The sequence below is a fragment of the Panulirus ornatus genome, chromosome 13 (assembly GCF_036320965.1).
Source record: "Panulirus ornatus isolate Po-2019 chromosome 13, ASM3632096v1, whole genome shotgun sequence".
NCBI classification, from domain to species: Eukaryota; Metazoa; Arthropoda; class Malacostraca; order Decapoda; family Palinuridae; genus Panulirus; species Panulirus ornatus.
Window position 1 is genome coordinate 43,259,023 of NC_092236.1, and position 27,113 is coordinate 43,286,135.

General features: G+C 41.4%; 2 protein-coding genes across 3 annotated transcripts in view; one reads left to right on the forward strand and one right to left on the reverse strand.

Annotated features, from left to right (window-relative positions):
- The window catches only part of LOC139752821 (uncharacterized), a 227,792-nt gene that overhangs the window by 159,836 nt on the left and 40,843 nt on the right, over positions 1–27,113 (reverse strand). The window lies entirely within an intron of this gene.
- On the forward strand, positions 849–5,474 carry LOC139752977 (uncharacterized). Its single transcript, XM_071669138.1, has 4 exons — positions 849–1,075; positions 1,718–1,806; positions 2,066–2,297; positions 4,522–5,474. The coding sequence occupies exons 1-4, from the start codon at positions 849–851 to the stop codon at positions 4,613–4,615; spliced, it is 642 nt and encodes a 213-aa protein (XP_071525239.1). The 3' UTR covers positions 4,616–5,474.

The window sequence follows — 27,113 nt, forward strand, 5'->3', positions numbered from 1 at the left end:
ATTGTGTTACGTGACTATACTTTCGATGACAAAAACAAAAATGCCCAAGCTGTCTATTCGGGTGCAATGAAGCGAATAACGTAAAGATAAAATACATGAACGTTAACGACGTGAGGCAACATAAGGAACAGGGTATACAACGTTAATGATAAAGCCAGACTATATCGTAATGGTCGAATCCTCATGACAAGTTTCGCTGGTGCTACCCTCTTCTGTGTCCCCTTCACCCGGTATTCTTCCTATACGTGTTTCTTCCCTGTGCTTCCTTGTCTCATGTATATCTCACCCTGTATTCTTGCTAACCATGCGCGCGCGAGCGCGCGCGCGCGTGTGTGTGTGTGTGTGTGTGTGTAAACCAAATTTCGCTGAAAATTACAGGATACTTGCAAACAGAAGACAATAGAAGTATGATGACGTTTTCACAACAGTATGCGAAGCTGACCAATACAGTTATAAGACAAAAAAAAAAAAAAAATACGTCGTCGGTACCTTAGCTTTGCCTCAAGTACAGATTTCATTAATACCACATAAATAATGATACTGAACTTGGTTATTCACCCATCTGACTCTATTCATGGAATGAATGATGAACGTTTTTAAGCGTCCCGAGTGAGTGAGTGCGGGGATTTGGGGATCCCAGCGGAGGGCCTGTTCCCGTAGCGGTAACTTGGGTAAGCTGCATACCACAACAGGAGGCTCCGCCTTCCCAGCCGATTGCATCACTGTAGGCAATGTCTGTCATCTTTAGAAATCTAATTTTTTTGGAATATAACACCATAATACTAAAGGAAAGGCTAGAAACTGTGAACATTTGTCGATAATAATAAGGTAGGTATCTGGAAGATATAATGATTATCAGTCACTGGGAGGGGCTATCTGGCATCCGCCACCGGTGCCTCGTGTATAAATGGCCCGAGAATAGCGGTCGTCAGCTCACAGTAGTGTCGCTGGAAGACCTGTTGTTAACGGAGAGTACGGCAAGCGTCTCAGGAGAATCCTGTTCATCGCTGTCATTTTCTTCAAACTGGATTCTTCATCCAGAGCCACATCTTCAGCTACGTATGTTACTACAAAAGTAAGTTTCTCGAGTTTGTCTGTGCTTCACGTTGCAAAATTACTAGTAGTCCACCGTGCTGAAATATCTAGTTCTTCGTGAAGCTACGATTTGGATTCCTCAGACACAAAATTGCTAATTGCTAATGCGGGAAATGGCGAACAGTTTGAAAGAAAGAAAGAAAGAATATATATATGTGTGTGTGTGTGTGTGTGAGAACGCGACTACAGTGTCTGATCCATTATATTATGTGAATGCAGGGCAGACAGTGACTTTCACAATATACTCAGCATAACAAGGTTGGTAAGTGAAATAGATCTTAGTGAGGCACTTGGGTCGAAAGCTAACGTCAGCAATCATGTATATTGAATGTAAGGCATTAGTGCTGATTGATCATTGACATATTTCTCAGTCTTCCACCGTTAGATTTGTGATCAGCCAAGCAAACTAATTTTCTTAAGCAAATGACCAATGGAAGTCGAGCATATTAAACAAATATGATACAAAGGAATTCAAACAGCGACAGATCGCTGGGCCCTAACGAGACTAATGGTACGCATTATTTCTCTGCTTCCACATCTCTTCCTTATAACTGAAAGTATTATGGGCATCATCCCTAAAATTTGCATTGCTCTCATAATGTTAACATCTTTTCTGTTGCAGATACAATGCCGTTCGAGGGTTCCTGATGAGGGTTCCGGACAGGGAAGTTGTCCACGTAGAGGATTACGCGGAGTTCATCATGTCAAAGGGTAAGAATCTTTTCTATGAGTTTTGAGCTCCTCCAGTGCTGCGAGGACTAGCCTAGTAAGGCTGGAACTCTAGGAGTGGAGCACCAGGGAGCCGAAATTATTGTTTTACAAATGTTTAGAATTCATGAAGGCCTTCCAAGAAATATAAGACGCTAAATGCAGAACAAAAATTGATGTATAACGAATATAATAAGATATCTTAAAAACACATCGATTAGTTACTAAGTTTGGTAAGGCTAATTTTGTGTTTTTCCAACAGGCAGAGAGGGTGCATCTTGCTGGTGGAGAAACAGTCATCTTTTAAACTCTAAGTTCCGACAGTCACGCCAACAAAGGACTGTCAACACAGGGTTGAATAATGACGCCTCTCAACAGACACAGTTGCTCATGTCCCACCACCTTCCATCCCACCGACATGAGCACTGCCTGTATGATGACCAGCAAACTCCGTCTACCAACTCTTCGAGGACAAACTGGACGTCCCCCTTGAGGTAACACTAACTAAATCATTGCATCATAAAAACAGCTACACATTTCATTGTCTTATCATCGTCCTTTTCATTCGCAATTGTTCTTTGTAACAGTTCAAAATCCATTTCTTTTCCACCTTCAGTATATTCTTCGCCTCCAGGATAATGCTTTTTCTCTACTTTCTATAATCTTCCCAATCATTTTCTTCCTTCCCATTTGTATTTCCCTTCCACAGCTTGTACGTCATTTTCCTTTCTTCCACTATGTCTGTTCCCTAGGTTCCCGATTCTCCTCCTCCTTCCCCCTTTATTATAATCTTCCATTCATATATCATCCTTCCCTTCATAGTCTGAAGTTTGATCGTTTCCCGTCTTCATCATTATCCTCTCTCTCTACCCCAACAACATCTTTATCGTCTTTGCTTTAAGTAATGTCTTCCTTTAACTCTTCCCCATGATTATGTTGTCTGGAACATCCTCCCTTTCATCTTCCTTCTCTTTACTTCAGTATCGTTGAATATGGTAAGTTTCTTATTCTTTTCATTTTTTGCTTTATTTTCTCTTCCCTCATATTTCGAATGAAAGTAGTTAAAACGACAGGTCCACTTAAGTTTTATCCGAGGACAAGAGGAGGAAAGAAATGAAACAGTTAAACCCCCAACTCTCTTTCCAACAAGTCACTCAGTAGGGAAAGTGTTCCACAGGAATGGAAATTTACCAATGTAACAACGATATCAAAACAGGGTAACAAATTACTGCTCGGCAATTATCTTAATCAGCTTCACGTCTGTAGTTGGTAAACTTCCGGAAACCAACATTCAGAATGAAATCGTAGACAAATCTAGAGGATCACAACTTGATAAACGATTCTCAAGATGGTTTTCGACGAAATCGCTCGTGTCTGACAATTCTGCCTGAAATTCATTTTATGATAACAGTCAATAAGTACGACGAAAAGAAACCAGTTGATGCTCTATTCAGATTTTCAAAAAAAAGTCGATCAAGTTCCAATCAAAGGTTAACTCATAAGTCATATGATACAGATGGTGGTACTTCGATGGTTACGTAACTGGTTGACTGGCCGTAAATAAAGACCAGTGATTAATTGTATTGCCTGTGAATGGTGGTGTGCTGCAGAGATCAACCTTGAACCCACTTTATATATCAGTGACATTGATAATGCGCTGCATCTTAAGATATCAAAGTTGGCGAACGAAATTTGAGTTGGAAAATTAATCTACAACAGAAATTGAACGTCTGCAGCTTCAAATTGATATTGACAAGTTGATGGACTGGCCTCACAGGTGGTAAAGGACTATCATTATGTGCAAAGTTTACATATCGGTAGTAAAAATGAAAAGCTAAGCTATAGTGTATATTCTGCTGAACAACTAAAGGTAAATAAAGAAAATTTCATGGGTGTAAAAATATCTGGTGATCTTAAGGGAAGTAAGCAGTGCCGAAAAGCAGTGAAAAGAGCGTACGAGATTCTTGGGCTCACAGTTAGGGCTTTATAGTTTGAGTCTAAGGGAAATTATCCTCACTCTTCACAAGTCACATGCGTCCCCTTCTTGAATATCGCGTTCAGTTTTGATGACCCTATTTGAAGAAAGACAGAAAATGAAGTGGAGGGAGTACAGAGTCGAGCTATCAAGATGATTCGAGGACTGAGGAACAAATCCTATAAAATAGATTAAATTCATTTAGCTTAGGAAAGGGAAAGTTATGAGATTATCTAGTAAACCTGTTCAAAATCATCAGACAATTCGATACTTTTGATCTGTTAAGTTACTTAAGAATGGAATCATCTACTCTCACTCATAACGATGGATACAAATCCATGAGCAAAACGCATTGCTTTTATAAGGCGAAATATTTTTCTACCAAATTGTTAACAAATGGAATACTTTACCAATTCAGTGAATGAAAGCAAAGCCATACGTCCTTCATGACTATTTCGATTCAGTTCCACGACTGCCATAATTTACGCCTAATCAGCTACATGGGAAGTTTATAGACTATTATGTGGGAAATCAACTGCCTCGTCCTTCCACTCTTACTGTGCCAGTCCCTAAGTTTCTGATATCGTCTGCTGTCGTAAACAACCTCGTTAGGAACCAAACGTCTGTTGCTATGCTATCGTTATCCATCACCCTCAACATTTCATTTATCAGTTTTCAAAAATAATAAAGAAAAAAACTTGTAATGTTAGAGTGACTGACTACGCCCTTTTCCTTCTCAACAGCCCATCATCGGGGGACATCAAGTCTGATCTGTTCGACACCCGGATCGGCAGCAACCGATCCTGCAGGGAATTGACTCATCAGGTCCCGATATAACGGCTCGCGCGACCTCGACCCGTCAACAGAAATCCAAGATGTGACTTTGGATAGCAGGTCTGTGGGAAACGGACCATTACATCTGAACCTGTATGAAGAGTCCCCTACAGGATACATGGGGCAACAGGTCCTTGTATAACGGACGGCACCGCCGGCCCGTGCTATATATCCAAGATGAGACATTGGATAACAGGCCTTTGGACAACGGACGATTACACTTGTGACCACCATAAGAGTGCCAGCAGGTGACCTCCAAGATAAAGTGACCTCCAACGACAGGTCCGAGAAGATCGGACGACCTCACCAGGACCTACAGCAAATGCCAAGATGTGACTTTGGTAGCTGGTTCTGGAAGAACGGACGTGACTCCCGGAGATGTAATAGGAGATCCAAGAGAACACCCAGGAGGACATCGTAGACAGCGTCTGGCACACCTCTGGTCTTGGTGTATCGGACGATCACACTTGATACCGTCCATGAAATTAGCGTCCTACCTCCAGCATGACGGAGAACGTACGCTTCGGTCATATAATGATTGTTTTTGGCCATCAGAGCCAAGCGAAGGATACAGGTACTAAAGCCCAGTGTCGCGAAATTTGACACCTAAAAACAGTGTAAACAAGATTATTACCTTTAGGTGGTTAGTGCTAAGCTAGGAGTATGACCGAAGTTTATGTATAGGTTAACTATTCGTTAACAATATCTTAGAATCGGTCGCAGAACACTTTAAACATACATTCGTAATTCAGTAACCTATGCAGACAACTGGATAAAGGTTTGCTACAGTTACGGAATACTATGTATTATGCAAAGACCTGTGCAACAAATGTTCACCTTGAATAAACCAATGTCAACACAAGAGATATCTTTCATTATGCTACTCCCTCTATATCAAAATGATTTCAGTCCTCACTTTCCCTAACCTGTAAAGGAACCAATCGATCTTACAATCGGCCAGGTGGGATGGGAGACTTACCTGTTTTGTCATATATAAGTAGGAAGACAAACCACATACGTGTGACCAACACCTGCCTAAGATACGAATCATACATCCACTGGCTGCTCTTGGTGAGACCATTAACTAGCCTGTCATGCATTTTGTCTTGTTATCTTAACATTTCTTGTGAATGTTTAACAAAAACTTGATAAAGTTGGCTCGCATACCTACTGAGGTGCAGTAACTCATTAGGCAATACAAGATAAATCAGTCAGTGGTAATCAGAAGACTGAAGATATGAGTGAAATAATTTGAAAGAGTGATCTCATCGAGAGACTTTTGACGTGTAAGTAAATATTATCGTTACCCCTCACGATGCCTGGTTACTTCTTTCTGGCCATTTTTTTTTCCATACATGATGTCCGCTTCCTGAGTTAGCGAAGTAGCGCCAGGAAATACACGAAGAAAGACACACCAACGTATATACGCATATATATATATATATATATATATATATATATATATATATATATATATATATATATATATATATATATTTTTTTTTTTTTTTATTTGCTTTGTCGCTGTCTCCCGCGTTTGCGAGGTAGCGCAAGGAAACAGACGAAAGAAATGGCCCAACCCACCCCCATACACATGTATATACATACGTCCACACACGCAAATATACATACCTACACAGCTTTCCATGGTTTACCCCAGACGCTTCACATGCCCTGATTCAATCCACTGACAGCACGTCAGCCCCGGTATACCACATCGCTCCAATTCACTCTATTCCTTGCCCTCCTTTCACCCTCCTGCATGTTCAGGCCCCGATCACACAAAATCTTTTTCACTCCATCTTTCCACCTCCAATTTGGTCTCCCTCTTCTCCTTGCTCCCTCCACCTCCGACACATATATCCTCTTGGTCAATCTTTCCTCACTCATCCTCTCCATGTGCCCAAACCACTTCAAAACACCCTCTTCTGCTCTCTCAACCACGCTCTTTTTATTTCCACACATCTCTCTTACCCTTACGTTACTCACTCGATCAAACCACCTCACACCACACATTGTCCTCAAACATCTCATTTCCAGCACATCCATCCTCCTGCGCACAACTCTATCCATAGCCCACGCCTCGCAACCATACAACATTGTTGGAACCACTATTCCTTCAAACATACCCATTTTTCCTTTCCGAGATATATATATATATATATATATATATATATATATATATATATATATATATATATATATATATATATATATATATATATATGGATCTGGAGAAGGCATATGATAGAGTTGAAAGAGATGCTCTGTGGAAGGTATTAAGAATATATGGTGTGGGAAGCAAGTTGTTAGAAGCAGTGAAAAGTTTTTATCGAGGATGTAAGGCATGTGTACGTGTAGGAAGAGAGGAAAGTGATTGGTTCTCAGTGAATGTAGGTTTGCGGCAGGGGTGTGTGATGTCTCCATGGTTGTTTAATTTGTTTATGGATGGGGTTGTTAGGGAGGTGAATGCAAGAGTTTTGGAAAGAGGGGCAAGTATGAAGTCTGTTGTGGATGAGAGAGCTTGGGAAGTGAGTCAGTTGTTGTTCGCTGATGATACAGCGCTGGTGGCTGATTCATGTGAGAAACTGCAGAAGCTGGTGACTGAGTTTGGTAAAGTGTGTGAAAGAAGAAAGTTAAGAGTAAATGTGAATAAGAGCAAGGTTATTAGGTACAGTAGGGTTGAGAGTCAAGTCAATTGGGAGGTAAGTTTGAATGAAGAAAAACTGGAGGATGTAAAGCGTTTTAGATATCTGGGAGTGGATCTGGCAGCGGATGGAACCATGGAAGCGGAAGTGAATCATAGGGTGGGGAAGGGGGCGAAAATCCTGGGAGCCTAGAAGAATGTGTGGAAGTCGAGAACATTATCTCGTAAAGCAAAAATGGGTATGTTTGAAGGAATAGTGGTTCCAACAATGCTGTATGATTGCGAGGCGTGGGCTATGGATAGAGTTGTGCGCAGGAGGGTGGATGTGCTGGAAATGAGATGTTTGAGGACAATGTGTGGTGTGAGGAGGTTTGATCGAGTAAGTAATGTAAGGGTAAGAGAGATGTGTGGAAATAAAAAAGAGCGTGGTTGAGAGAGCAGAAGAGGGTGTTTTGAAATGGTTTGGGCACATGGAGAGAATGAGTGAGGAAAGATTGACCAAGAGGATATATGTGTCGGAGGTGGAGGGAACGAGGAGAAGTGGGAGACCAAATTGGAGGTAGAAAGATGGAGTGAAAAAGATTTTGTGTGATCGGGGCCTGAACATGCAGGAGCGTGAAAGGCGGGCAAGGAATAGAGTGAATTGGATCGATGTGGTATACCGGGGTTGACGTGCTGTCAGTGGATTGAATCAGGGCATGTGAGGCGTCTGGGGTAAACCATGGAAAGTTGTGTGGGGCCTGGATGTGGAGAGGGGGCTGTGGTTTCGGGCATTATTGCATGACAGCTAGAGACTGAGTGTGAACGAATGGGGCCTTTGTTGTCTTTTCCTAGAGCTACCTCGCACACATGAGGGGGGAGGGGATGGTATTCCATGTGTGGCGAGGTGGCGATGGGAATGAATAAAGGCAGACAGTGTGAATTGTGTGCATGGGTATACATGTATGTGTCTGTGTGTGTATATATATGTGTACATTGAGATTTTTTTTTTTTTTTTATACTTTGTCGCTGTCTCCCGCGTTTGCGAGGTAGCGCAAGGAAACAGACGAAAGAAATGGCCCACCCCCCCCCCCCCCCATACACATGTATATACATACGTCCACACACGCAAATATACATACCTACACAGCTTTCCAGGGTTTACCCCAGACGCTTCACATGCCTTGCTTCAATCCACTGACAGCAGGTCAACCCCGGTATACCACATCGCTCCAGTTCACTCTATTCCTTGCCCTCCTTTCACCCTCCTGCATGTTCTGGCCCCGATCACACAAAATCTTTTTCACTCCATCTTTCCACCTCCAATTTGGTCTCCCTCTTCTCCTTGTTCCCTCCACCTCCGACACATATATCCTCTTGGTCAATCTTTCCTCACTCATCCTCTCCATGTGCCCAAACCACTTCAAAACACCCTCTTCTGCTCTCTCAACCACGCTCTTTTTATTTCCACACATCTCTCTTACCCTTACGTTACTCACTCGATCAAACCACCTCACACCACACATTGTCCTCAAACATCTCATTTCCAGCACATCCATCCTCCTGCGCACAACTCTATCCATAGCCCACGCCTCGCAACCATACAACATTGTTGGAAACACTATTCCTTCAAACATAACCATTTTTGCTTTCCGAGATAATGTTCTCGACTTCCACACATTCTTCAAGGCCCCCAGGATTTTCGCCCCCTCCCCCACCCTATGATCCACTTCCGCTTCCATGGTTCCATCCGCTGCCAGATCCACTCCCAGATATCTAAAACACTTCACTTCCTCCAGTTTTTCTCCATTCAAACTCACCTCCCAATTGACTTGACCCTCAACCCTACTGTACCTAATAACCTTGCTCTTATTCACATTTACTCTTAACTTTCTTCTTCCACACACTTTTCCAAACTCAGTCACCAGCTTCTGCAGTTTCTCACATGAATCAGCCACCAGCGCTGTATCATCAGCGAACAACAACTGACTCACTTCCCAAGCTCTCTCATCCCCAACAGACTTCATACTTGCCCCTCTTTCCAAAACTCTTGCATTTACCTCCCTAACAAACCCATCCATAAACAAATTAAACAACCATGGAGACATCACACAGCCCTGCCGCAAACCTACATTCACTGAGAACCAATCACTTTCCTCTCTTCCTACACGTACACATGCCTTACATCCTCGATAAAAACTTTTCACTGCTTCTAACAACTTTCCTCCCACACCATATATTCTTAATACCTTCCACAGAGCATCTCTATCAACTCTATCATATGCCTTCTCCAGATCCATAAATGCTACATACAAATCCATTTGCTTTTCTAAGTATTTCTCACATACATTCTTCAAAGCAAACACCTGATCCACACATCCTCTACCACTTCTGAAACCACACTGCTCTTCCCCAATCTGATGCTCTGTACATGCCTTCACCCTCTCAATCAATACCCTCCCATATAATTTACCAGGAATACTCAACAAACTTATACCTCTGTAATTTGAGCACTCACTCTTATCCCCTTTGCCTTTGTACAATGGCACTATGCACGCATTCCGCCAATCCTCAGGCACCTCAGCATGAGTCATACATACATTAAATAACCTTACCAACCAGTTAACAATACAGTCACCCCCTTTTTTAATAAATTCCACTGCAATACCATCCAAACCTGCTGCCTTGCCGGCTTTCATCTTCCGCAAAGCTTTCACTACCTCTTCTCTGTTTACCAAATCATTTTCCCTAACCCTCTCACTTTGCACACCACCTCGACCAAAACACCCTATATCTGCCACTCTATCATCAAACACATTCAACAAACCTTCAAAATACTCACTCCATCTCCTTCTCACATCACCACTACTTGTTATCACCTCCCCATTTGCGCCCTTCACTGAAGTTCCCATTTGCTCCCTTGTCTTACGCACTTTATTTACCTCCTTCCAGAACATCTTTTTATTCTCCCTAAAATTTAATGATACTCTCTCACCCCAACGCTCATTTGCCCTTTTTCTCACCTCTTGCACCTTTCTCTTGACCTCCTGTCTCTTTCTTTTATACATCTCCCACTCAATTGCATTTTTTCCCTGCAAAAATCGTCCAAATGCCTCTCTCTTCTCTTTCACTAATACTCTTACTTCTTCACCCCACCACTCACTACCCTTTCTAATCAACCCACCTCCCACTCTTCTCATGCCACAAGCATCTTTTGCGGAATCCATCACTGATTCCCTAAATACATCCCATTCCTCCCCCACTCCCCTTACTTCCATTGTTCTCACCTTTTTCCATTCTGTACTCAGTCTCTCCTGGTACTTCCTCACACAGGTCTCCTTCTCAAGCTCACTTACTCTCACCACCCTCTTCACCCTAACATTCACTCTTCTTTTCTGAAAACCCATACAAATCTTCACCTTAGCCTCCCCAAGATAATGATCATACATCCCTCCAGTTGCACCTCTCAGCACATTAACATCCAAAAGTCTCTCTTTCGCACGCCTGTCAATTAACACGTAATCCAATAACGCTCTCTGGCCATCTCTCCTACTTACATAAGTATACTTATGTATAGCCATAATGTATTCCATAGCCAGAGGTTGAACCATTATGTGACATTCTTTTTTTTTTCATTCATTTCAAGCTAGAAGTTTCAGTTTTCTAAATTGTTCCTTACATTTCTCATATGTATATATATGTATGTGTGTGTGTGTGTATATGTGCGTATGTATGTGTATGTGTGTGTATGTGTATATGTATATATATATGTATATTATCCCTGGGGATAGGGGTGAAAGAATACTTCCCACGTATTCCTCGCGTGTCGTAGAAAGCGACTAGAGGGGACGGGAGCGGGGTGCCAGAAATCCTCCCCTCCTTGTATTAACTTTCTAAAATGGGAAACATTGAGATGTATAGGTATGTATATTTGCGTGTGTGGACGTGTATGTATATACATGTGTATGGGGGTGGGTTGGACCATTTCTTTCGTCTGTTTCCTTGCGCTACCTCGCAAACGCGGGAGACAGCGACAAACCAAAATGATAAATAATATATATATATATATATATATATATATATATATATATATATATATATATATATATATATATATGTATAGCAAATATGTATATATATATATATATATATATATATATATATATATATATATATATATATATATATATATATATAGCAAATGGGGAGGTGATAAGTAGCGGTGATGTGAGAAGGAGATGGAATGAGTATTTTGAAGGTTTGTTGAATGTGTCTGATGACAGAGTGGCAGATATAGGGTGTTTTGGTCGAGGTGGTGTGCAAAGTGAGAGGGTTAGGGAAAATGATTTGGTAAACAGAGAAGAGGTAGTAAAAGCTTTGCGGAAGATGAAAGCCGGCAAGGCAGCAGGTTTGGATGGTATTGCAGTGGAATTTATTAAAAAAGGGGGTGACTGTATTGTTGACTGGTTGGTAAGGTTATTTAATGTATGTATGACTCATGGTGAGGTGCCTGAGGATTGGCGGAATGCGTGCATAGTGCCATTGTACAAAGGCAAAGGGGATAAGAGTGAGTGCTCAAATTACAGAGGTATAAGTTTGTTGAGTATTCCTGGTAAATTATATGGGAGGGTATTGATCGAGAGGGTGAAGGCATGTACAGAGCATCAGATTGGGGAAGAGCAGTGCGGTTTCAGAAGTGGTAGAGGATGTGTGGATCAGGTGTTTGCTTTGAAGAATGTATGTGAGAAATACTTAGAAAAGCAAATGGATTTGTATGTAGCATTTATGGATCTGGAGAAGGCATATGATAGAGTTGATAGAGATGCTCTGTGGAAGGTATTAAGAATATATGGTGTGGGAGGCAAGTTGTTAGAAGCAGTGAAAAGTTTTTATCGAGGATGTAAGGCATGTGTACGTGTAGGAAGAGAGGAAAGTGATTGGTTCTCAGTGAATGTAGGTTTGCGGCAGGGGTGTGTGATGTCTCCATGGTTGTTTAATTTGTTTATGGATGGGGTTGTAAGGGAGGTAAATGCAAGAGTCCTGGAAAGAGGGGCAAGTATGAAGTCTGTTGGGGATGAGAGAGCTTGGGAAGTGAGTCAGTTGTTGTTCGCTGATGATACAGCGCTGGTGGCTGATTCATGTGAGAAACTGCAGAAGCTGGTGACTGAGTTTGGTAAAGTGTGTGGAAGAAGAAAGTTGAGAGTAAATGTGAATAAGAGCAAGGTTATTAGGTACAGTAGGGGTGAGGGTCAAGTCAATTGGGAGGTGAGTTTGAATGGAGAAAAACTGGAGGAAGTGAAGTGTTTTAGATATCTGGGAGTGGATCTGTCAGCGGATGGAACCATGGAAGCGGAAGTGGATCATAGGGTGGGGGAGGGGGCGAAAATTTTGGGAGCCTTGAAAAATGTGTGGAAGTCGAGAACATTATCTCGGAAAGCGAAAATGGGTATGTTTGAGGGAATAGTGGTTCCAACAATGTTGTATGGTTGCGAGGCGTGGGCTATGGATAGAGATGTGCGCAGGAGGATGGATGTGCTGGAAATGAGATGTTTGAGGACAATGTGTGGTGTGAGGTGGTTTGATCGAGTAAGTAACGTAAGGGTAAGAGAGATGTGTGGAAATAAAAAGAGCGTGGTTGAGAGAGCAGAAGAGGGTGTTTTGAAATGGTTTGGGCACATGGAGAGAATGAGTGAGGAGAGATTGACCAAGAGGATATATGTGTCGGAGGTGGAGGGAACGAGGAGAAGAGGGAGACCAAATTGGAGGTGGAAAGATGGAGTGAAAAAGATTTTGTGTGATCGGGGCCTGAACATGCAGGAGGGTGAAAGGAGGGCAAGGAATAGAGTGAATTGGAGTCATGTGGTATACAGGGGTTGACGTGCTGTCAGTGGATTGAATCAAGGCATGTGAAGCGTCTGGGGTAAACCATGGAAAGCTGTGTAGGTATGTATATTTGCGTGTGTGGACGTGTGTATGTACATGTGTATGGGGGGGGGGGGTTGGGCCATTTCTTTCGTCTGTTTCCTTGCGCTACCTCGCAAACGCGGGAGACAGCGACAAAGTATAAAAAAAAAAAAAAAAAAAAAAAAAAAATATATAGCAAATGGATTTCTATGTAGCATTTATGGATCTGGAGAAGGCATATGATAGAGTTGATAGAGATGCTCTGTGGAAGGTATTAAGAATATATGGTGTGGGAGGCAAGTTGTTAGAAGCAGTGAAAAGTTTTTATCGAGGATGTAAGGCATGTGTACGTGTAGGAAGAGAGGAAAGTGATTGGTTCTCAGTGAATGTAGGTTTGCGGCAGGGGTGTGTGATGTCTCCATGGTTGTTTAATTTGTTTATGGATAGGGTTGTTAGGGAGGTGAATGCAAGAGTCTTGGAAAGAGGGGCAAGTATTAAGTCTGTTGTGGATGAGAGAGCTTGGGAAGTGAGTCAGTTGTTGTTCGCTGATGATACAGCGCTGGTGGCTGATTCATGTGAGAAACTGCAGAAGCGGGTGACTGAGTTTGGTAAAGTGTGTGAAAGAAGAAAGTTAAGAGTAAATGTGAATAAGAGCAAGGTTGTTAGGTACAGTAGGGTTGAGGGTCAAGTCAATTGGGAGGTAAGTTTGAATGGAGCAAAACTGGAGGAAGTGAAGTGTTTTAGATATCTGGGAGTGGATCTGGCAGCGGATGGAACCATGGAAGCGGAAGTGGATGATAGGGTGGGGGAGGGGGCGAAAATTCTGGGAGCCTTGAAGAATGTGTGGAAGTCGAAAACATTATCTCGTAAAGCAAAAATGGGTATGTTTGAAGGAATAGTGGTTCCAACAATGTTGTATGATTGCGAGGCGTGGGCTATGGATAGAGTTGTGCGCAGGAGGATGGATGTGCTTAAAATGAAATGTTTGAGGACAATGTGTGGTGTGAGGTGGTTTGATCGAGTAAGTAACGTAAGGGTAAGTGAGATGTGTGGAAATAAAAAGAGCGTGGTTGAGAGAGCAGAAGAGGGTGTTTTGAAATGGTTTGGGCACATGGAGAGAATGAGTGAGGAAAGATTGACCAAGAGGATATATGTGTCGGAGGTGGAGGGAACGAGGAGAAGAGGGAGACCAAATTGGAGGTGGAAAGATGGAGTGAAAAAGATTTTGTGTGATCGGGGCCAGAACATGCAGGAGGGTGAAAGGAGGGCAAGGAATAGAGTGAATTGGAGCGATGTGGTATACCGGGGTTGACGTGCTGTCAGTGGATTGAATCAGGGCATGTGAAGCATCTGGGGTAAACCATGGAAAGCTGTGTAGGTATGTATGTTTGCGTGTGTGGACGTATGTATATACATGTGTATGGGGGTGGGTTGGGCCATTTCTTTCGTCTGTTTTCTTGCGCTACCTCGCAAACGCGGGAGACAGCGACAAAGCAAAAAAAAAAAAAATATATATATATATATATATATATATATATATATATATATATATATATATATATATATATATATATATATATATATATATATATATATTCTGTACTCAGTCTCTCCTGGTACTTCCTCACACAAGTCTCCTTCCCAAGCTCACTTACTCTCACCACCCTCTTCACCCCAACATTCACTCTTCTTTTCTGAAATCCCATACAAATCTTCACCTTAGCCTCTACAAGATAATGATCAGACATCCCTCCAGTTGCACCTCTCAGCACATTAACATCCAAAAGTCTCTCTCTCGCGCGCCTGTCAATTAACACGTAATCCAATAACGATCTCTGGCCATCTCTCCTACTTACATACGTATACTTATGTATATCTCGCTTTTTAAATCAGGTATTCCCAATCACCAGTCCTTTTTCAAAACATAAATCTACAAGCTCTTCACCATTTCCATTTACAACACTGAACACCCCATGTATACCAATTATTCCCTCAACTGCCACATTACTCACCTTTGCATTCAAATCACCCATCACTATAACCCGGTCTCGTGCATCAAAACCACTAACACACTCATTCTCATTCAGCTGCTCCCAAAACACTTGCCTCTCATGATCTTTCTTGCCATGCCCAGGTGCATATGCACCAATAATCACCCATTTCTCTCCATCAACTTTCAGTTTTACCCATATTTATCGAGAATTTACTTTCTTACATTCTATCACATACTCCCACAACTCCTGTTTCAGGAGTACTGCTACTCCTTCCCTTGCTCTTGTCCTCTCACTAACCCCTGACTTTACTCCCAAGACATTCCCAAACCACTCTTCCCCTTTACCCTTGAGCTTCGTTTCACTCAGAGCCAAAACATCCAGGTTCCTTTCCTCAAACATACTACCTATCTCTCCTTTTTTCACATCTTGGTTACATCCACACACATTTAGACACCCCAATCTGAGCCTTCGAGGAGGATGAGCACTCCCCGCGTGACTCCTTCTTCTGTTTCCCATTTCAGAAAAAAAAAACAAGGAGGGGAGGATTTCTGGCCCCCCACTCCCGTCCCCTGAGTGAAAGAATGGAAAAAGGTCAGAACAATGTAAGTAAGGGGAGTGGGGGAGGAATGGGATGTATTTAGGGAATCAGTGATGGATTGCGCAAAAGATGCTTGTGGCATGAGAAGAGTGGGAGGTGGGTTAATTAGAAAGGGTAGTGAGTGGTGGGATGAAGAAGTAAGATTATTAGTGAAAGAGAAGAGAGAGGCATTTGGACGATTTTTACAGGGAAAAAATGAAAATGAGTGGGAGATGTATAAAAGAAAGAGACAGGAGGTCAAGAGAAAGGTGCAAGAGGTGAAAAAGAGGGCAAATGAGAGTTGGGGTGAGAGAGTATCATTAAATTTTAGGGAGAATAAAAAGATGTTCTGGAAGGAGGTAAATAAAGTGCGTAAGACAAGGGAGCTTCAGTGAAGGGCGCAAATGGGGAGGTGATAACAAGTAGTGAATATGTGAGAAGGAGATGGAGTGAGTATTTTGAAGGTTTGTTGAATGTGTTTGATGATAGAGTGGCAGATATAGGGTGTTTTGGTCGAGGTGGTGTGCAAGGTGAGAGGGTTAGGGAAAATGATTTGATAAACAGAGAAGAGGTAGTAAAAGCTTTGCGGAAGATGAAAGCCGGCAAGGCAGCCGGTTTGGATGGTATTGCAGTGGAATTTATCAAAAAAGGGGGTGACTGCATTATTGACTGGTTGGTAAGGTTATTTAATGTATGTATGACTCATGGTGAGGTGCCTGAGGATTGGCGGAATGCGTGCATAGTGCCACTGTACAAAGGCAAAGGGGATAAGAGTGAGTGCTCAAATTACAGAGGTATAAGTTTGTTGAGTATTCCTGGTAAATTATGTGGGAGAGTATTGATTGAGAGGGTGAAGGCATGTACAGAGCATCAGATTGGGGAAGAGCAGTGTGGTTTCAGAAGTGGTAGAGGATGTGTGGATCAGGTGTTTGCTTTGAAGAATGTATGTGAGAAATACTTAGAAAAGCAAATGGATTTGTATGTAGCATTTATGGATCTGGAGAAGGCATATGATAGAGTTGATAGAGATGCTCTGTGGAAGGTATTAAGAATATATGGTGTGGGAGGCAAGTTGTTGGAAGCAGTGAAAAGTTTTTATCGAGGATGTAAGGCATGTGTACGTGTAGGAAGAGAGGAAAGTGATTGGTTCTCAGTGAATGTAGGTTTGCGGCAGGGATGTGTGATATCTCCATGGTTGTTTAATTTGTTTATGGATGGGGTTGTTAGGGAGGTGAATGCAAGAGTTTTGGAAAGAGGGGCAAGTATGAAGTCTGTTGTGAATGAGAGAGCTTGGGAAGTGAGTCAGTTGTTGTTCGCTGATGATACAGAGCTGGTGGCTGATTCATGTAAGAAACTGCAGAAGCTGGTGAATGAGTTTGGAAAAGTGTGTGAAAGAAGAAAGTCAAGAGTAAATGTGAATAAGAGCAAGGTTATTAGGTACAGTAGGGTTGAGGGTCAAGTCAATTGGGAGGTAAGTTTGAATGGAGAAAAACTGGAGGAAGTAAAGTGTTTTAGATATATCAGAGTGGATCTGGCAGCGGATGGAACCATGGAAGCGTAAGTGGATCATAGGATGGAGGAGGGGGCGAAAATCCTGGGAGCCTTGAAAAATGTGTGGAAGTCGAGAACATTATCTCGGAAAGCAAAAATGGGTATGTTTGAAGGAATAGTGGTTCCAACAACGTTGTATGGTTGCGAAGCGTGGGCTATGGATAGAGTTGTACGCAGGAGGGTGGATGTGCTGGAAATGAGATGTTTGAGGACAATGTGTGGTGTGAGGTGGTTTGATCGAGTAAGTAACGTAAGGGTAAGAGAGATGTGTGGAAATAGAAAGAGCGTAGTTGAGAGAGCAGAAGAGGGTGTTTTGAAATGGTTTGGGCACATGGAGAGAATGAGTGAGGAAAGATTGACCAAGAGGATATATGTGTCGGAGGTGGAGGGAACGAGGAGAAGTGGGAGACCAAATTGGAGGTGGAAAGACGGAGTGAAAAAGATTTTGTGTGATCGGGGCCTGAACATGCAGGAGGGTGAAAGGAGGGCAAGGAATAGAGTGAATTGGATCGATGTGGTATACCGGGGTTGACGTGCTGTCAGTGGATTGAATCAGGACATGTGAAGCGTCTGGGGTAAACCATGGAAAGCTGTGTAGGTATGTATATTTGCGTGTGTGGACGTGTATGTATATACATGTGTATGGGGGTGGGTTAGGCCATTTCTTTCGTCTGTTTCCTTGCGCTACCTCGCAAACGCGGAAGACAGCGAGAAAGCAATATATATATATATATATATATATATATATATATATATATATATATATATATATATTTGCTGCATGAGACCGGGTTATAGTGATGGGTGATTTGAATGCAAAGGTGAGTAATGTGGTAGTTGAGGGAATAATTGGTATACATGGGGTGTTCAGTGTTGTAAATAGAAATGAAGAGCTTGTAGATTTATGTGCTGTAAAAGGACTGGTGATTGGGAATACGTGGCTTAAAAAGCGATATATACATAAGTATACGTATGTAAGTAGGAGAGATGGCCAGAGAGCGTTATTGGATTACTTGTTAATTGACAGGCGCGCGAAAGAGAGACTTTTGTATGTCAATTTGCTGAGAGGTGCAACTCGAGGGATGTTTGATCATTATCTTGTGGAGGCTAAGGTGAAGATTTGTATGGGTTTTCAGAAAAGAGGAATGAATGTTGGGGTGAAGAGGGCGGTGATAGTAAGTGAGTTTGGGAAGGAGACTTGTGTGAGGAAGTACCAGGAGAGACTGAGTACAGAATGGAAAAAGGTGAGAACAATGGAAGTAAGGGGAGTGGGGGAGGAATGGGATGTATTTAGGGAATCAGTGATGGAGTGCGCAAAAGATGCTTGTGGCATGAGAAGCGTGGGAGGTGGGTTGATTAGAAAGGGTAGTGAGTGGTGGGATGAAGTAAGATTATTAGTGAAGGAGAAGAGAGAGGCATTTGGACGACTTTTACAGGGAAAAAATGAAATTGAGTGGGAGATGTATAAAAGAAAGAGACAGGAGATCAAGAGAAAGGTGCAAGAGGTGAAAAAGAGGGCAAATGAGCGTTGGGGTGAGAGAGTATCATTAAATTTTAGGGAGAATAAAAAGATGTTCTGGAAGGAGGTAAATAAAGTGCGTAAGACAAGGGAGCAAATAGGAAATTCAGTGAGGGGCGCAAATGGGGAGGTGATAAGTAGTGGTGATGTGAGAAGGAGATGGAGTGAGTATTTTGAAGGTTTGTTGAATGTGTTTGATGATAGAGTGGCAGATATAGGGTATTTTGGTCGAGGTGGTGTGCAAAGTGAGAGGGTTAGGGAGAATGATTTGATAAACAGAGAAGAGGTAGTAAAAGCTTTGCGGAAGATGAAAGCCGGCAAGGCAGCAGGTTTGGATGGTATTGTAGTGGAATTTATTAAAAAAGGGGTGACTGTATTGTTGACTGGTTGGTAAGGTTATTTAATGTATGTATGACTCATGGTGAGGTGCCTGAGGATTGGCGGAATGCGTGCATAGTGCCATTGTACAAAGGCAAAAGTGATAAGAGTGAGTGCTGAAATTACAGAGGTATAAGTTTGTTGAGTATTCCTGGTAAATTATATGGGAGAGTATTGATTGAGAGGGTGAAGGCATGTACAGAGTATCAGACTGGGGAAGAGCAGTGTGGTTTCAGAAGTGGTAGAGAATGTGTGGATCAGGTGTTTGCTTTGAAGAATGTATGTGAGAAATACTTAGAAAAGCAAATGGATTTGTATGTAGCATTTATGGATCTGGAGAAGGCATATGATAGAGTTGATAGAGATGCTCTGTGGAAGGTATTAAGAATATATGGTGTGGGAGGCAAGTTGTTGGAAGCAGTGAAAAGTTTTTATCGAGGATGTAAGGCATGTGTACGTGTAGGAAGAGAGGAAAGTGATTGGTTCTCAGTGAATGTAGGTTTACGGCAGGGCTGTGTGATGTCTCCATGGTTGTTTAATTTGTTTATAGATGGGCTTGTTAGGGAGGTGAATGCAAGAGTTTTGGAAAGAGGGGCAAGTATGAAGTCTGTTGTGAATGAGAGAGCTTGGGAAGTGAGTCAGTTGTTGTTCGCTGATGATACAGCGCTGGTGGCTGATTCATGTGAGAAACTGCAGAGGCTGGTGACTGAGTTTGGTAAAGTGTGTGAAAGGAGAAAGTTAAGAGTAAATGTGAATAAGAGCAAGGTTATTAGGTACAGTAGGGTTGAGGGTCAAGTCAACTGGGAGGTAAGTTTGAATGGAGAAAAACTGGAGGAAGTAAAGTGTTTTAGATATTTGGGAGTGGATCTGGCAGCGGATGGTACCATGGAAGCGGAAGTGAATCATAGGATGGGGGAGGGGGCGAAAATCCTGGGAGCCTTGAAGAATGTGTGGAAGTCGAGAACATTATCTCGTAAAGCAAAAATGGTTATGTTTGAAGGAATAGTAGTTCCAAGAATGTTGTATGGTTGCGAGGCGTGGACTATGGATAGAGTTGTGCGCAGGAGGGTGGATGTGCTGGAAATGAGATGTTTGAGGACAATATGTGGTGTGAGGTGGTTTGATCGAGTAAGTAATAATAGGGTAAGAGAGATATGTGGAAATAAAAAGAGCGTGGTTGAGAGAGGAGAAGAGGGTGTTTTGAAGTGGTTTGGGCACATGGAGAGAATGAGTGAGGAAAGATTGATCCAGATGATATATGTGGCCGAGGTGGAGGGAACGAGGAGAAGTGGGAGACCAAATTGGAGATGGAAAGATGGAGTGAAAAAGATTTTGTGTGATCTGGGCCTGAACATGCAGGAGGGTGAGAGGCGGGCAAGGAATAGAGTGAATTGGATCGATGTGGTGTACCGGGGTTGACGTGCTGTCAGTGGATTGAATCAGTGCATGTGAAGCGTCTGGGGTAAACCATGGAAAGTTGTGTGGGGCCTGGATGTGGAAAGGGAGCTGTGGTTTCGGGCATTATTGCATGACAGCTAGAGACTGAGTGTGAATGAATGCGGCCCTTGTTGTCTTTTCCTAGCGCTACCTCGCACACATGAGGGGGGAGGGGGATGGTATTCCATGTGTGGCGAGGTGGCGATGGGAATGAATAAAGGCAGACAGTGTGAATTGTGTGCATGCTTATACATGCATGTGTCTGTGTGTGTATATATATGTGTACATTGAGATGTATAGGTATGTATATTTGCGTGTGTGGACGTGTATGTATATACGTGTGTATGGGGGTGGGTTGGGCCATTTTCTTTCGTCTGTTTCCTTGCGGTACCTCGCAAACGCGGGAGACAGCGACAAAGCAAATTAATAACAATAATAATATATATATATATTTTTTTTTTTTCTTTTCAAGCCATTCGCCATTTCCCGCGTTAGCGAGGTAGCGCCAAGAACAGAGGACTGGGCCTTTTTTTGGAATATCCTCACCTGGCCCCCTCTGTTCCTTCCCTTGGAAAATTAAAAAAAAAACGAGAGCGGAGGATTTCCAGCCCCCCGCTCCCTCCCCTTTTAGTCGCCTTCTACGACACGCAGCGAATACGTGGGAAGTATTCTTAATCCCCTATCCCCAGGGATATATATATATATATATACATATATATATATATATATATATATATATATATATATATATATATATATATGTATATATATATATATATATATATATATATATATATATATATATATATATATATATATATATTGGAAAGGATCACAATTTTGCGCGTGATCAGAACACATAGCCAGCTGATAGCGTTTTACAACCGATAGACTCCGTTGCTCACCATAGTGAGACGAAGGGTATTCGAGTACTTAGTATTTCGAATAGTTGTTTCCTATTATACAGTCCCTTAGCCTAGTGGTTAGTATGCCTGCCTCTTGCACAAGGGGTCCCCGGTTCGATCCTGGCTGTTGGAGCTTTGTATGTTCTATGAAGGTGCGCGTTCATATACACTTTATTCGTATTCATATAACTCCACGTTGTACAGTCAGGTTCGGTAAAACGCTATCAGCTGGCTATGTGTTCTGTTCGGAAACAACAGATAGACCCCGTTGCTCACCATAGTGAGACGAAGGGTATTCGAGTACTTAGTATTTCGAATAGTTGTTTCCTATTATACAGTCCCTTAGCCTAGCGGTTAGCATGCCTGCCTCTTGCACAAGGGTCCCAGGTTCGATCCTGGCTGTTGGAGCTTTGTATATATATATATATATATATATATATATATAAAGTAAAATTATGCGAGTGTCAGAGATGGTTAAAGGGTATCATTGGAACACGTGTTAATTGATAGACGTGTAAAAAAGATGTCTGATCACACTCTTGTGGAGGTGAAGATGAAGATTTGTAGAGGCTTTCAAAAAAGAAGAGATAATGTTGGGAAGAAGAGAGTGGTGAGAGTAATATAGCTTAGAAGAGAAACTTGGGTGAGGAAGTACCAGAAGGGATTGAGTATAGAAAGGCAAAAGGTGAGAGTAAATGGTGTGAGGGAAGTGGGTGAGGAATGGGATTTACTTAGGGATGCAGTGATAGCTTGCTCAAAAGATGCGAGAAGCATGAGAAAGATAGGAGGTGGGTAGATTAGAATGGGTAGTGAGTGGTGGGATAAAGAATTAATGTTGTTAGTGAGAGAGAAAAGGGAGGCGTTTGGAGGATACTTGCAGGGAAGTAGCGCATATGTCTGGGAGATATATAAAAGAAAGCCGCAGGAGGTCAAGATAAAGGTGCTGGAGTTGACAAAGAGGGCAAATGAGAGTTGGGGTGCGAGAATATCATTAAATTTTAGGGAAAATAAGAAAAAAATTTTGGAAGGAGGAGAATAACATGCTGGGATGGGCTTTAGAATTGCCTGGAGACAAATTAAGGTTCTTAGTATTAGCAATTAAGACAGATTTAATGACTTTACGTGTGGCATAGTCAGCAGAGGGATATGAAATAACGGGATTTTTATGATCTGTTTGATGATCATTTTCATGAATATGTTTCGCGATAGCATTTTTGTGGTCATCCCTGCGTGCTGAATGTCGATGCCAATTACATCTCTCCTCTATAGTCTTACAAGTCTGGGTGACATAAATATGTATACATACCTTCCATTTGACGGCGTAAACACTCCCAATTGTTGCACGATTTGGCCTATTATTTATCAAGGTCTTGCTGATGATATTGTACTGGAAAACAGCATTACAAGAACTGTTCTTTAGAACATGTCTCAAATTAGCCAAGTTGGGAGAATAGGGCAACACTAAAGTTTTAGACTTATCCTTATTTGTTGCTTCTTTATTACAAGAAGCATAAAATGTCTTCCTAGCTTTACAGAAAGCTTTGTTCACAAACCAATTGGGATAATATAACTGACTACATTCATCCACCAGGCCTATGGGATCACATATCCGTAGTGCTTATAAAAACATAGACATACCTGCAGACGTTTTTACAGAAGGGTCATGCACTGAGAAATAATGAATATAACTCTCAGAGTTGGTAGGCTTCCTCTAGATTTTAAAAGACAAATGATCAGATTTCCTATTTATCATCAAATTTAGAAAGGGCAGTTTGTCTTTTTTTTTCCCATTCCATATTGAATTTGATGGTGGGGTGGATGTATTTTAATTCATTAACGAAAATATCATAATCTTAGGAGGATGGCCACACGAACCACACATCATCCACATATGTAAACCAGACTTGATTATTGATTGAAGTTAAAATTTCAGTCTCAAAATATTCCATGAATAAATTACTAAGAATCGGACTAAGAGGGTTTCCAATGACAAGACCAAATTTCTATCTATAAGAATTACCTTCATAATCTTGGAAAACATTATTAGAAACACAAAGCTCAACTAAGTCAATGAAAGTTTTTATGGGCAGAGGCAAGTCAAGGCTGAGATCGAGCAATTTCCTCCTTAGGTATGTGACGATTTCATTGATGAATGGAGAGAATCTGGAGGAAATAGAACATTTCAGATACCACGGAGTGAACGCGACGGCGGATGAAACTAAGGCGAGTCATAGGTGGGAGACATGGCGATGGTCCTGGGTGTAGTGAGGTGTTGAAATAAAGCATTGTCTGTGAAGCAGAAAAAGGTGTGTTGGACTGTATAGTCCTAGAACAAAAGAACAAAGCAGGGAGGATGTGATGATAATGAAATGCTTCACTGATCTTGAAAGGAATAGCAGCGTAAGAGGATAAGATATGGTAGTTAGCATGGTATGACAGCTGAAGAGGGTGCACGTAAATGGCTGGGTCATACAGAGTGAATTTGTGATGAAAATGACGGAGAGGATAGGTGTCAAACATGGAGGAAGCAAGGGGAAGGGTGAGACCGAAAAGGGGATGAGGGAGTAGTGCGAGAAAGATTTTGAGTTATCGAGGCCGGAGCACGCAGGGGTGTGAGAGACATGCACGGGATAAGAGTGAACTGGAGAAATGTCGTATGCAAGGGACGACGTGCAGTTATTAGGCTAAACCAGGGCGTGTGAAGTGGTCAGGAGACACTGTGGGAAGGTCTGTGGGGCTTGGTAGAGGAAACAGAATTCCGGTTTTGATATATTGTACGTGACAGGTGGAGGGTATGGATGTAAACAACTGAGGCTGTATGTCTGTCCATGGCGCTTCTTCAGACTCAAAGAAGAATGATCATTATTACTATCATCATTATCATAAATGTTATTACTATCATCATTATCATTAATATTATCATAAATGTTATTACTATCATTATTATTATTATTACTATTATCATTATTATTATAATTATTGTTATCATTATCATCATTGATATTGAAATTATCTTTACTAACCTAACGAAGGCTATATGAGCTTTCTCTGACAGGGGTGACGGCGGCTTCGCCACTACCTCAGCGTTTCATGTAGCAGTTAAATACAACAATACTCGATTTTCCCGTCTTCTTTTTGCCAACTTTCACAAAGGTCTCACATGTTACTTAAACATCAACAGACCAAAACACAACCACTTATAAACAAATCACATCTCAGCATTTCAAGATTTTCAAAGTTTTCGCACCGAACCTTCAACTATATATTGTGGAAATTTGACTAACAAGACTTTTTTTCTACGCACCTCCCCTGATTAGCATCCATTCTCCTATAGGCAGATATCATTATCAATATCATTATATCGCTATAATCATTGTTATTATTATTATTTTTGTTATTATTATTATTATTATTATTATCATTATCATTATCATCATCATTATTATCATTGCGCCTAAAGTTATTATCATTCCTACATACAGACACAGAGACAAAGACATGCTGTACAAAATGTCAATGATTTTCTGAGACAGAGTTTTAGCAATGTCTCACTGGACACTTTCGAGGACTTCCCCCCCCCCTCTTATTTTGATCTTTTTTTTATACATGATCATTTCATCATTTCCTCTTTCGGTAGAGAGGGTTTATCACATTACAACGCCAATCAAAAAGCTACAAATCTAAGAGAATAAATACTCTGGAAAACGACAAAGTAATTTATGTTCAGAACTTCACAAACATACATCCACACACATATACATATATAACCTACACGTGCACACAAAACATGCGTACAAAAACACAGATGATCAAAGGAATTTCCGGTAAGATGATGAACTTAAGTAACAACCCGACATCGAAGCCACAAATTACCTTAAAAAACATGAGATAGAATTCATGTATCAAAACCATATGTGGTAAATTTGAGCAACCTTAAGCATGACATTAACACAAACGGAAAGAGCAAGAATGTGGGAGCACCATTTGATAAACGAGAACCTAACATCGTAAGCCAGACCTTCAACGTTACTAAGCACCGTCATCACTGTTAGACATTAGCTGAGGAGCTCTGTACTTCAAGACATGTGTCGTAGGTAGCTACAACTACTACATGTGTTACGGTAGAGAGTAGCAGTGAATGGTTGTTATGATGCTAACGTTAACTGAAGAGCATAAAGACAGCTGTTGGTGGTAGATCCGCCTGTGCACAAACTGCATGTGTTATATCATTGCATCTAAATGTCAAGAAAATTATGATGCCATCGTCAACATAGAACATTAAACGAAGGTGACCAAAAGAAAAGCTCATGTTGCAACGATGTGACAAGAATGCCAAAAATGTTCTGAGCCTTGGCAGCCGAGCCTGTAAAGGACGTTCACCCTCTACCATGTAAGACACCTAGCCGACCCGGTGGCAGGCCACACCTTCCCGGCTGATTGCACCATCACAGGCAATATTTACTCTCCTCTCAAGCACACCTGTGAGGTACGAAAACTATGGCTATAACACTGATCCACAGTGCTTTCAGTTGTGTCATCGCTACTGGCGGTTCGGTATGCATTTCACCTCTTCCAGTTCATTTCCCTATTTTTCATCTTCCCTCTGGGAAGTTTACCCACAAACGTACTTAACTCAGTTTCTCAGGTGCTTCAAAATCACCTTGTTAGCTAACAGCTTTCTGCGGTGGCAAAGTCGCCTCAGATTTTCAGTGGTCACAGGTTGAAATAAAGCATGTATAGATGTCGAGACTTCTTAAGCAGAACCACAAAAACATCAAAGATATTTACGTGTAAAAATGTTCCTCCCGTCTTCACTTTTGTAGCGTGAGTACATTATTCAGTGAAATCAGGTCTTTGTGTAGTTTTCTGCATTATACTTCTGCAGCCATCCGAACTGAAAAAATGTCAGACATGGATGCTCATAAGTCCACAAAGTTTTCCTTTGGTGATCACCCGATCAGACCAGCTACGGTAAATGATTCTGACTTTATTAACCAGATGGCCTGTGGTGGTCGAGGCTCAGATCATGGTATATATATATATATATATATATATATATATATATATATATATATATATATATATATATATATATATATATATATATATATACATGGGAAGTAAAGTAGAATTATCAAAAGTGAGAACTCAAAGATTCTTGGTCTCAATGGGAGGTTTGGGCTCAACGATATAAAATGATCTCCTTGCTAACTTAAGGGATTTATCAATGAAAGATCTAGGATTCTTTAACTTAGATCCAATAGAATATGTATTCTCAAACTCATCATCAATATACTCTGGACTGCAAATACGTAATGCCCTATGGAACATAGATTGAAAAGATAATAATCTAACTCTGTCATGTTGAGATGAATAATAATGGATATATGAGCATACATTGGTAGGTAAACTTAAGCTTGTTTCCTTGTCTATGGATCATGCAATCTGAAAATGGTAACATACCATTATTTTCATTTTCTACAGTAAATTTGATGGAAGGTACTAGATTGTTAAGTAAGGGGAGAAATATTTGTAAACTTTCATTTGTTGGCTAAACACAAAGAACACCATCTTCACACCTAAACCAAATTGCATTAGAAGGTAAGATAT